The 13,588-nt window shown below is 44.3% G+C and overlaps 1 protein-coding gene across 1 annotated transcript in view; it reads right to left on the bottom strand.

The window, feature by feature from the left end:
• The window catches only part of adamts18 (ADAM metallopeptidase with thrombospondin type 1 motif, 18), a 66,606-nt gene that overhangs the window by 977 nt on the left and 52,041 nt on the right, over positions 1 to 13,588 (bottom strand). The window contains exon 23 of the mRNA XM_030378000.1: positions 1,597 to 1,795. Coding sequence (XP_030233860.1) covers positions 1,597 to 1,795 — 199 coding nt within the window. The remainder of the gene's footprint in view (positions 1 to 1,596; positions 1,796 to 13,588) is intronic.

Raw genomic sequence — 13,588 nt, forward strand, 5'->3', positions numbered from 1 at the left:
CAGACACTGAGACCGCAGAACCAGAGACACTGAGACCGAGAACCACAGACACTGAGACCAGAGAACCACAGACACTGAGGCTACAGAACCACAGACACTGAGACCGAGAACTAAAGACACTGAGACCGGAGAACCACAGACACTGAGACCGGAGAACCACAGACACTGACCGGAGAACCAGACACTGAGGCTAAAGAACCACATACACTGAGACTGGAAAACCACAGACACTGAGACCGGAGAACCACAGACACTGAGACCGGAGAACCACAGACACTGAGGCTACAGAACCAGACAGAGACACTGCAACTTCAGAACCACAGACACTGAGACTACAGAAACACAGACACTGAGACTACAGAACCACAGACACTGATACACTGAGACACTGAGGGCACACTCACATTAGGCAATCTATACCGTGTCCAAGTCTATTTCCCTCATCCCCCCCCCCCCCCCCCCCCGCTGTGCGCTGGCCTTTGCTCACACTAGGCAATCTCAACTGGGCATGAGTACGGTTGCCTCTTGTACATACGTCATCACGTCGTAATACGTCATCACCAAGCATCCGCTGCTTTATAGAACAACACGGAGAACAAAATTGACACTCTACTGACTTTGTTGCTTATTTGGAGCCGTTCTACTCAGATACAGCCCTCTCTCACCGAGCGTTTTTACGCTACCAAATATGCCGTTTTATGCACGCCTTTTTTGGGTAGCGGTGTTGCCGCGCTTTCTCCACAGAGATAATGCAGCGATATGATCATAAGAAGTTCTAACTGGAGAGAAAGTGTAATCCGCGAGCTGCTGGTCATGTGAGAGAAAGTGATGCAGTCGTATTAAACAAAGACGTTGAACAATGGTGCAATCTACAAGAGAGACGTGAAGGAACTGTCCTTATGAGGCTTTGTCGGGATAAAAAACAAGTGGTCAGCAGATAAAGAATATGTCTGCGTTTTTGCACTTGTAAATAGTTAATTGCGTTTGTAGCCTACACGTTTGTGGCCTACACTCAGAAGTGAACTTATTCTTGCATGTGGGTGTCTTTATTCATAAAAAAATTAAAACATTCGGGAGTATGCATTATTATAAAGAGGTCTAGACTCCGTGCACAGCCCCGAATTTCTCCAGTTATCCAAGTAAGCCCGCGCCATGACGAACGGGGGATTTTTGATCAAATACTCAACTTCACTATCGCACCACCTCTCGTAACCGCTTGCCACCATTTTTATTATTATGTTTATTAAGAAGGGTCGCATGGACTATACGTTAACCAGCACAGGTTCCGTAGCCGTGCGTGTGCACGTGTCGGCTCATTAGCATCTGTACCGTGGCCTGAGCACACCTCTCCCAAGTGCGCTCAGGCCATGGAATTGGACATGGCCAGAGCACGCAACCCGTGCTCGAGTACGGTTTGCGTGTTCAAACTAGCCGAACGATCTACACTTGAGCACGGTACAGGTGTGAACGAACTTGGGCACGGTACAGATGGCCTAGTGTGAGTGCGCCCTGAGACTACAGAACCACAGACACTGATAGTACAGAACCACAGACAGTATTAGGAGACTTAAAAACAGCTCAGGGAGGAGTCTTTACCTGGCAGTGGCGGGGGGGCCGGGCTCTGGGCCGGGCGGGGGGCAAGGCTCTGGGCCAGGCGGGGGGCGGGGCAAAAGTGGGTGTGGCAGGCCCTGGAGGAGGTGGGGCGCTGGTGGGCGTGGCAGCCGGCCGCCGGGCGACCCTGACGGAGACACTGGGTGGAGCGCGTCTGGACCCCTCCACCGCAGGACACTGAGCACTAGGGGAGACCGGGGAGGGCGGGGAGGGAGGGGGAGGAAGACAGGGGGAGGGAGGGAGGGAGGGGGAGGGAGAGGGAGGGGGAGAGTGGGGGAGGAGGGAGACAGGGGGCGACAGGGGGAGACAGGGGGAGGGAGGGGGAGGAAGAGGGACAGAGAGATAAGGGGGGGCGGGGGAAGGAGATTATAATTTTGTTGTCTACACTTCTGGCCTTTATAAATAGGGCAGAAATGACCCCAGCCATGAAGTACAAAACACACAAAAACAAATCAGAAAACACAACAGCAATAGAGAGACTCAAACCGGAAAAGGTAGGATAAAAAAAGATAGGTATGATTGGACAATGATGCCGCGTCCTGATTGGATTGACTGTCTGTTAGTCCGCAGCTAACATGGGTTGGAATCGGAAGATGGAATACAACATGGAATCCAACCATGGGGCGTGTTATCCACATGGTTACAATCCCGCCCAACTTTATGGGCCCTATCTTGCATCCGTCGCAAATGACTTAGTTAGTTTAGTTTAGTTATATGCTCCTTATAACGGCTAGCCGTTGGGAGTTGCTGGACCGGCCCAATTGTCGATCCAGCAGCAGACATCACGACATCAGTCAACCCTGACATCAGTCAGGTACCTTGTCAAGGACACTTCGACACTCAGCTAGGAGAAGCCGGGGATCGAACCAGCAACCTTCAGGTTACCAGCCAACCCGCTCTACCTCCTGAGCTACTGCCGGACTGAATCACTGGCGCATGTGTCGTTGCTAGTTTGCAACTGGCACAGAGCGTTCTTTTCCCTCCTGCGCCACCCGTCTGTAAATTAGGGAATGATCTTGCCCCAAGGGGCGGTTCGGCGAAAGGAAGAGGCGTGTTCTGGCGCAAACGTTCCCTGGTGCTATTTTGCAGTTTCAGAAAACACTTGCGCCACAAACCAGTAAAATACCTGGTTTAAAGTCAGTGGCGCGTTGTTCAGATGCTATTTTAAGGGCGCATGCATAATGTTGCTCGTGCACCTCGCACATACACTTTGCTTCTCTCATCTACCTAGCCACACATTCTTGGTAAATTATTTGGGAAAGAACAGCTGATACAGCGGTAGTAAGTTGTACTTTTAAATCAATGCATCTGCAAAAACCGTACAGCAAACACATATTTTCTTGACACAGACATTGTGTACATGCCCATAACTTTTAGAATTGATGAGTATTTGATCTTGAGAAAGCATTATTTTACAAAGAATTAATGAAGTGTGTGTATGTGTAAAAGGCAAGGCAAGGCACATTTATTTGTATAGCACATTTCATACACATGGCAATTCAATCTGCTTCACACAAAAGAAAAATTAAAAAGAACATGAATAAATAAAATAAAGATACAAATTTGGAACCATACACAATTTTAGCCATAGTAAAATGTAAAATATACATGGAATACCAACAGCAAAGAGTGAATTTAAAAGTAAAAGAGAAAATAGAAAAGATATATAAAAACAATGTGCATTAACTGCCGAAAGCATCTAAAAAGAGTTTGTTTTAAAAATGGTGACAGTGGGGGAGTTTTTGATGGTCTCTGGAAGCTGGTTCCAGAGATGGACACCATAGTGGCTAAAAGCTGCTTCACCCTGCTTTGTTCTGACGGTCGGTTTCAGTAGTAATTGTTTATGTCGTGATCTAAGGGACATTATTTGGGAATATTGCTTAAACATGTCATGTAAGTAGTTTGGCCCAACCCTCTCCAAAGACTTAAAAACAAGTAGAAGTGCTTTAAAATCTATTCTGTAACTAATTGGGAGCCAGTGCAGGGACTTTAAGATTGGGGGTGATGTGATCTCTCCTTTTTGTTTTAGTGAGGACCCTGGCTGCACTATTCTGTATCATTTGAAGTGGTTTTATACAATTTTTGGGAAGTCCTGTGAAAAGAACATTACAATAATCAATCCTACTAGCGATGAATGCATGTATGATCCTCCTTTGACATATATCCTCTAAGTTTGTTGATATTTTTAAGATGGAAGTATGCTGATTTTGTGACTGATTTAATGTGACTGCTAAAATTTAAGTTGTTATCTATAAGGACACCTAGGTTTTTTACCACATCTTTTGCTATTAGACCTTTCCTTTCAAGTAAGGCAGAGATCTTTTGCCTTTCCTCTTTCTTTCCAAAAACTACCACCTCAGTTTTGTTTTTGTTGAGCTGTAAAAAGTTCTGTGACATCCATTTATCTATTTTTTTAAATACAATGACAGAGACTTTCAACGGGGGCATAGTCATTGGGCATTAGCGGTAGATAGATTTGAATGTCATCAGCGTAACTGTGGTAGGCGATTTAGTTCTTCTTTATGAGTTGACCAAGAGGCAGCATGTAAAGGTTAAATAATAGTGGACCCAAGATTGAGCCCTGGGGAACTCCACAGATCAAAGATTTAGATGCTGAGGAACAGTTTCCAACTGTAACAGAGAAGCTCCTTTCGAAAAGGTAGTATTTTAGCCACCTGATTACAACACCAGTGAAGCCAACCCAGTGCTCAAGTCGCTGAAGCAATATAGTGTGGTCTACAGGTTCAAAGGCTGCACTGAGGTCCAGCAGTACTAGGATTGATGACTTGCCTGAATCTGTATTTAGCCGAATGTCACTTGTGACTTTGGGCAGAGCAGTTTCGGTACTGTGATTGGCCCGAAAACCTGACTGAAAGTTGTCAAGGCAGTTGTTGAGCGTTAGAAAAGAGGTTAGTTGATTAAAAACAATTTTTTCAATAATTTTGCCAATGAATGGTAGTGGTTTTATAATAGAAGTCTTTAGGGATTTGGGAAAAATGCCCGTCTCCAAAGACGAATTTATGATTTTAAGCAGATCTGGCGTTAGTAGGTGAAGGACAGATTTTAAAAAGATGGTGGGCAGAGTATCTAGTGTGCAAGTGGAGGAGCTGAGGCTTTGTACCGTTTTCTCAAGAGTTTCAGAGTCAATCATGCTGAAATTGGACATCAGGTTTACTGTTCCAGTCTTTATGGCTATTATTTCCGGTTGCTGTGTGATATGAGTTTGAGAGAGTATATTCAGTCTGATCTGATACATTTTTGTTTTGAAAAAAGAAGAAAGCTCATTGCACCTGCTGGTGGAGATGAGCTCAGGTCCTAGTTGAGGGGGGGGATTGGTCAGTTTTTCAATTGTCGAGAACAGGACTCGAGCGTTGTTCAAGTTCCTGTTTATAATGTTAAAGAATAAATGAATGTGCGTGTGTGCATCCATCTGTTTAAACACACGCAATCTAAACACGTAAACGCATAATACAGTCCATGGCAATGTATATTAACGAGGGGACACATGCATATTAGGAACACAAGTCAAAAACAATAATGCATACAATACTGAAAGGAACTGGTTTATAATGTATTGCGTATATCATTAAATGATATTATTCCATGTGTGAATTAGCCCATATTATTTGGCCATAAACTGAGCCATTTGAAGTTTCAAATTCATGTGCATCTTTCTAGTCGGAGACTGCAGACGCACTGTCAAAATATCAACTCGTCAGATTCAAATGCGCTCATGGCTCTTAAAGGGGATGGGAGCTGGCACTCTCATTGGTTTATTGCACGTTACGCCCAAACCACACCTACGGGTGATTAGGCTACTTCAGACTAGTGCTGCGTTTTATTATCCATCCGTCTCGGAGGTTCGAGGACGTTGCCTAGCGACACGCACGAAAATGCCCCTTTTCCTTGGACGGCGAACTCGCCATCTCGGTTGAACTCAGTGGCGACCAAGCAAAATTCCGAGAAAGAATTCAAGATGGCTGCGCCCAGTGTGACTTGAAGAATGAAATGTTGCTATAAACGCAGCATAGGGCTGCACGATTCAGGGAAAAATGTGAATCAAGATTTCTTTGCTTAGAATCGATATCACGATTATTATTATTATTATTATTTTTTGTTTATAAATTGCACACATGAACCATAACAACAAAAAAGTGCAGTATCAAAAACGAGTATACTGAACCAACTTTAACTTTAACATAAATAAGCATAAATAAAACACAAATCTTTTCTTTGGAACATAGGCCTCTCATATGAACCTCTATTGGGGCTTTCACACCAAGAAGAACCAAGAGCCAGTTCCGGGCTGGTGCTAGGGCCAGTTCCAAACAGGTTGCAGCCTTATCCCAGTTAAGAACCAGTTGGTTTCACACCGGCCAGAGCCAGCCGTGGAGCCGGCGTGAGCAACGTCATGACGTCAATGCAAACGTCTCCGCTTTCCCAGCAACCCTCCCGCCCTGCCGGCCTGGAACTGTACAATAAGAAGAACCCTCGCGCCAGTTTCAAACACAACAACAACAATTTCGTCTCCGTTTCAATCCGTGTATGGTTCATTCTTTGAATATTCCGATTTAAAACAAAATCACAAATAACAATTAACAGAGCCGTTTTTTGGTTTTTCTGATTTGGTTTTGAAGCCGAAAAAGGGCCAAAGGAATATACAAATAAACGGTATTTTTCTGTTTTTTTTAAATCAAAACGGGAAAACTGAATAATCCAGTTGCTTGTTTTGTTTGCGTGATATTTAGATAAAACCGCAATGAATGCCGGGAAAAGGGCACGCAGATTTAAAGAAAATACATATAAAGACGTTTCAAACGTTCCATTGTGTCTCTCGCATTCTACAATGGCTAGCTTTATTGTTTTCCGTGGGAGCCAGCGACTGAGTCTGCGAGTGGACGATCTGAAACTAAATCGGAAACTAGATTTCTTCTTCGAAGGTTGAGCTCCACACAGAACCTCCTCACCCTCATAACGGAGCGCTTCGGGGCACCAGATTGCTTTAGAGCGGTACTGATCGCGTCGTGTGTCTTTCCAGTGTCAAATAGTTCACAAATAAAATCACCATAAGGTTCAAGTGCAGCCATAACTAAGGCTAAATATAATTAAACAGTCTATTGCTGGTTTAGGTGGTTGGCTCTTTTTTCTTCGCTGCGTTCTGCCTTCTGGTGTAGCCTATAACTATAAATGTATCTATTTTTGTTTTTCTGTTTCGGGTTTAAAAAACCTACACACAAAACACACAAGCACAAATAAAATGCCGATTATTTGTTTATTCCTTTTGCCCTTTTTCCGATTCAAAACCAAATCAGAAAAAACTAAAAACGACTGTTTTAAATCGGAATATTCAAAGAACGAACGATACACGGATTCACGTCCATTGTTTAGTTCAGTGTTTTAAAAATGCCGGTCTTCGTTGGTCTTCCTGTTTATGAAGGTATGGATAACCCCACACCCTGCCCCCGGCGTAAAAGCGGTTCTAGTTCTAGCCCAGCTCAAAAGTGGGGCTGGAGTTTAACCGGTTTTTGGAGGCCGGAGCCGGTTCTCTGGCGGCGTGAAACTAAAACCCTGGCCCTAGCTCCGAACTAGCCCGGAACGGGCTCAGATTTTGCGGCGGTGTGAAAGGCCCATATGTGACCCTGAACATGGCACTTAAAGATTCCTGGCCAGAAACACAAGTCTGTCCGCATGCTCTGGGTTTAGTGATGCACGTTGGCATGTCACAATGTTACCCCCTGTACTGAACAGCCGCTCAGAAGGTGAGCTGGTAGCTGGAATGCATAGGTATTTCTTCACCAACACAGACAACGGTGGATATACAGGTCTATTTTGCCCCCACCAGATTAAGGGGTCATCTTCACTGTCAATCTTGCATGCCAGAAGATATGCCTCCAGCTCTGTGGACACTGCTTGCTCTAGAGAAGAGGACTCGTCATTGCCTTGTGCTGTTTTGAAGAAACTTCCAAGGGTCTTTCGACCCTTCTTCATGGGGGGTGCTGGGGAGGCATTTGGCTGGAAAATAATTAATAATCCCATCAATATTAAGTAACATAATATCACAACAGTTCAGGACAATTGTATTGAAATGTGGAAATGATCTTACCATAACTACAGTTATGCCAGTCATCTCGTCTGTCAGCTTTGCTCTAACAGTGGCTTTCTTCTCCTCACTGATGTAGTTCATCTTGAACCTAAGATCGAGGGTTGTGGCCATGTCGAGTAGATCCTGAGTTTGGGGATCACTGTACTTCTCTTGTAGATATTTCAGGATGTTTGACTTCACTGATTTTGTGAATTGTGTGTCATCATCTTGCACAGCCAAAACAGAGATTTCAAAAAGGTGGAGAACCGGCTTTACAGAGGAAATGCTGACATATAGTTCTCCAGAGAGCACATCTGTGAATTCAGCCAGAGGACTTAGGGTGTTGTTCATTATCTCAAGGACTTCTATGTCCTGCCATGTAGGCACTAGATGTCTAAGCTTCCGATCATTGAGGACCTGTGAGATGGCTGGAAGCTGTTCCAGGATCCTCTGAATCATCTCTTGTCTCGATCCCCATCTTGTTGGGCACTCATTTTTCAGTTGATGCTCAGGGAGTTTGAGCTCTTTCTGGGCTATGGCAAGGTTTCTCCTCCGTAGCCAGCTGTGACTGAAAGTGCTCACAATCTTTCTGCAAAGGCCTGTGACACGGTCAATTCGTGGATCTTTCACAGCATTTTCTAAAAGAAAAATACAACAAATCGGAATAAGTACAACACAAGCCATTAGTTTGTAGTATCACGAATAATATTATTTATGTAATCATTATTATTATCATCAAATTAACGCATTAATTTTGATTAATTAATCACAGAAAATAAATAACAAATTAAATTAACACAGATTAATTGCGCCTCTATAGTGCCCTCTAGAGTCAAAACAAAGTATTGTATATATTTTTTATTGATCATTGAATTACTCATCTGCCATTATTTATTTGAATGCAAGTATTTTGACATACTTTCTCGGAAAAATTGTAAGCATATGATTAATTTAGATTAATTAATCACAGAGCCTGTAATTAATTTAATTCTTTTTTTTAATCGCTTGACAGCCCTAATTAGTATTAGTATTAGTATTAGATCAACTGGAGTAGCAACAAGTAGTAGAACAAGTAGAGTAACAACTCACCAATTGCCCGATGTAGCCTATGGCCAAAACATTGGAGTCTGGTCCAGTGGTTGATGGAGATAGCCTTCACTATGTTTGATCCATTGTCTGTAGGTATACATGCCATTTTATCCTCTTCCAAACTCCAAGATGCTAGGGCATCCTTCAGTCCCTGTGCCAAGATCTCACCTTTGTGGTCGTAAGGGAAATAAGCAGTCTGTAGGCACTTGCTTCTCATGGTGAAATCAGTCGCTATGAAGTGGACAGTTGGGCTCATGTACGGTGCCATGGTTCGGCTGGACTATAAATACGTCGTTGCTGCAAAATAATCTGCTTTCTGTACTTCTGCCTCGACTACAGCCCGCACTTTTTTATACATAGCTGGCAGTGCAACAGATGAAAAATAGTTGCGGGACAGTATTGTGTAGCGTTTGTCCAATGTATGGATCATCTTTTGAAAGCCGTCACATGCTACGGTGTTTATTGGAACCGTATCCTTTGCCAGATGATAAGCAATTATGTCCGTTATTTCCTTACTCCTACTGGAGTTATGTGGGTATGGGGTTGCCTTGTGCAAGGTGTCAGTAATGCAGGGTTGCCAACTTTGGGACTTTGGCTGGAGTGAGACTCTAAAATATTAGTGTGAGCGGCTAATTTTTTGGACGACCCATAACCCTAAAAAAATGTTTTACACAAAATAGTCCTCGTTTAGTATAAACCCTCATCTATGAAAAAAAGTTAAAGAATGGAAACGCTTTTTCAAAATGTACAATCTGGGCCACCTTGAATCATTTGGGGAATTTAAAAGTGCCACTAGCCCGATTCTCAAGTATTCCAAGATATACCCTGGGCTAGGCTCTACCCCCCGTGAAAATCGAGAAGATATACTATTTTGTATAGCCAAACGTCCCACCAATATTTATACCACTTGCTTACTCTCTATAGGTCATTCATGGTTTTATATTTATAATTTTTATTTTACTTTACATTTAATTCTTCATAACAGTTCAGTTCTTCATTACAGAACTTTCATGGTCATAAATAAAAAATACGAACTGCAGTTTAATTTCTTTGTTTGTTCTTGAATTGACGTAGAATGGAGAAAAGGCTCATGGGATTGGGAAATGCGGTTATCCAATAAACAGATGGAGGTCAAGTCTATTTTCGGAAATGTAGGGGGATATATTAGTGGCCCCACGTCGAATGGTATGACCCAAGATACGTCAGACAGAGAAAGCGCGCACATTCGACGGTACCACCTTGTCATTTGTTTACCCAGGTGCCATGGCAACACCATTGCTACCTCTCATTGGCTGAATCTTTGAGAACGTTGTAGACTTAATCGATATAAGGTGGCGGGGAGACGAAGCTCTGTTCGTTTGTATATTTTATTTACGTGACCATATTTTTGTTTTATGTTAAAAAAAAAAGAATCAAAGAACCAGTTCTTCTTGTTTTGGGGAACAAGTTCTTGTCGTTCACGTTCGGGATTCGTTGGTTGTGAACGGATCGGTCGCGACCGACCCATCCCCAAACCCGCATCAGTGGGCTCCGACTCCGGCTCTGAACTCTCTCTGACCTTTTCAAACGCAACTCAGGTGCGTGGTTTTCAGCGAATCAACGATCAGAGAATACTGCCGTGATCACGTTGTAGGTAGGCAGATGTTACAGCTGTTAGTCTGCTCCCGCAGAAAATGAACGGGAGGATTTTTTATTTTGGCGTGACATTTCTTGCGTGTGCGTGACAGCGTGAGAATGATGGTGAAAGCGTGAGAGTCACGCCAGGGGCGTGACTGTTGGCAACCCTGGTAATGGATGTCTGTGTTGTTAATGTTGGACTACTTTCAGACTTCTTCTTGCCTTGTACAGCTTCATCATATTGCACTTTGTGGTGACGATTGAGTTGCTGGTATAGATTTGTGGTGTTACTTTGCGGTGCTGCAACGATCGCAATGCATTCCTTGAAAATCACTCTAGACTGACTGTCGTCGTTTTGCTTAAAGTCGAAATACTTCCACACCACCGAATGCAAGCTTTTTTTGGAATGAGTTCCGTTTGTGTCTGAGAGGTTGGCTGATTCTCGCCACTAGTAGCTGGGTCTTCATCATCAACATTCATTCTGTCTTCACTGATTATCTCATGTCGCACTCACACTAGCTTTCCGAACTACAGCGCTCTCTGTTGCTCCACGAGTGAAACACGTGTCTAAAAGGCGCTTCGTCATTGTCTGAGGGTGAAGCCCTCAACCTAGAAGGGAGAGATCGCTTGGAAGTGCTATTAAACCATGGACCTATTGTTTTAAACTCACAGAAGAAAGTCAGTCGGACTCGGCTCATAAAAAAAAGAGAATCGAATTAATCGATTAATTTATAAGTTAAATCGACACGGGGGTGAATCGAGATCGCGATTGTATAACTATTTATCGTGCAGCCCTACTTCAGACCAACCCTTTTGAGATTTGCTTCAGGCGCAAGAGTAATTTGGTAAAATAGCGACATCGCCATAGGACCGCCAACAAAGCTACTTGCGCTTGGCGCGTCTCACTTGCGTTTCAGACCGTTAAAATAGGGCCCTATGATACTTTTTTAGAATTGTGGGGGTGTAACTGTTATGAGCGTTGTAATAAGCAACGCTCAGACATAAATATGTCGTACATGAAATGCGCCACACACCGTAGCGTTATACTATTTGTTATATATATATAAATATATACCCTATACAATATGTTAAACTATATGTGTCCGGAAAGCCTAACCCACACTCACCAGACACAACGTTAAATACCCCGATGCTTAGACGGAGATTCACCACCACACACAACGTAGCATTATACTGTATTTATACTATACTATAAAGCTCATATTTGTCGCGGATGCCGCAGCCCATTGCTGTCCACACAGAGCAATCCTCAAGCTTGGTTCTGTGTTGTCCCCACTTCTCCTGCTCATGGACTCAGAGTCTGAGGAGTGCAGGGAGAACCCTGTGGGAAGATGGGCTCTGCGCTTTGCACAGTGTGATCACTGCTGAGCAGAGCAACATTAACTAAAGCCTGATTTCCACCGGGGACGTAAGCGCCGCGGTCACCGCTGCTGATCACTGCCACTCTAATCAATGAATCTCCACCGGGCGCGCCGCAGAACATCTTAGCAGCATCCAAGGAGCGGTGCACCGCGCCGCAGCGCTATCATTCTGCAGCACTTCTATTTTTGACGCGAGCCGTTGCTGAACCGCGTCAATTTCCACAGAGCAGATCGAGCCAGACAGGAAGTGAAATAGTAAAAGCCATAGAGCATCTGGTCAATTTTCAAAATAAAACACAATACTCAGCTCATGTAGCCTATCACAACTTCACATCAACATTAAGTCATGACCGGTGGCAGCAGGTCAGCAGTCAATCAATCAAAGGCTCTCAGAGGGTCGGCAACATGGACGACGAGAGACTGATTGTCGAAGTGGAGCAACAATGTCAGAAAGGACAAAGCCTGGCATTTAATTGCAGTCGTTTTGGGAGTGGATGGTCAGGACATTAGGTTCAGGATGATCGCGTGATTTTGTGATCTTGCGTGAATACAGACTACAGGCAGTGCTACGCTGCCGTTACGTCCCCGGGGGAAATCAGGCGTAAGTCTCCAGGGTGTAGGATGGGGTTTGAGGTTAACTGTTTGAACACAGCATAACAAATCTGCGTTAACCTGGCACTACACCTGCTCCCGGGTCTGAACATTAATTGCCCGGCCACGAGCCCAGCATTGAACTTTGGATTGAACACTGTGTGGATCTTTGAAGGACGGAGCCCGCGGCGGCCGTGGACTGAATGCTTCAAGTGCGCTCAGATTAAACATATCACTCCTACACCTTCCCTTACCACTTATTGAACCAATCAAAACCTGGATGGACCACAACTTCCTCAAACTCAACGGCAATAAAACTGAAATGATCATCTTCGGCCCAAAAACCATCATCCCCACCTCTCAGAACTTCTCACTTTGCATCGATGGTCACTCTGTTACTGCCTCCCCCCTAGTACCAAACCTCGGCATCATCATGGACCCCACACTCTCCTTCAAGTCACACATAAACAACGTCAGAAAAACATCCTTCTTCCACCTTCGCAACATTGCATACCTTCGACCCAATCTTTCATCCTGAGCTGCCAAAACACTAAACCCCGCCTTCATCACTTGCAGACTCGACTATTGCAATAGCATTCTGTACGGCCTCCCCTCCACTATTCTTCAAAAATTGCAATATGCACAAAACTCTGCTGCCCAACTGCTTACTAACTCCCCCTCCCGAGAACACATTACTCCCATCCTCCGTCAACTTCATTGGCTTCCAATAAAACAACGCATCAATTTCAAGATCCTCCTCACCCCCTACAAAGCGCTAAACAACTTTGCACCCTCGTACATAAAAGATCTCTTCCATCGCCACTCCCCGACTCGCCGCCTACGCTCCGCTGATGCCAACCTTCTCACCCCCATCACCAAGACCAAGTACCGCACCCTGGGGAACAGAGCCTTCACCATCGCCGCCCCTACCCTCTGGAACTCCCTCCCTCTGAGTTCTGGGAGTGTGGGAGTGTGAGCAGTAAACACAGAAGATCCAGGAAAACTACTGAACTCAGTGGAATAGCGTGATCTCTCTGGATCTCCAACTGATTTCAGAGCTCACCTACACCGCTGGAGGGGCTGAGGTCAACATAAATCCTGTGATTTACATATCATAGATATGTATATCATTTGCATATCGTAGATATGTAAATCAGACCAGGGGTCTGAACAAACCGGCCTAACCCGTTAAACCAAAAGACAATTGTTGAAGGGC

The sequence above is a fragment of the Gadus morhua genome, chromosome 14, assembly GCF_902167405.1.
Source record: "Gadus morhua chromosome 14, gadMor3.0, whole genome shotgun sequence".
Taxonomy (NCBI): Eukaryota; Metazoa; Chordata; class Actinopteri; order Gadiformes; family Gadidae; genus Gadus; species Gadus morhua.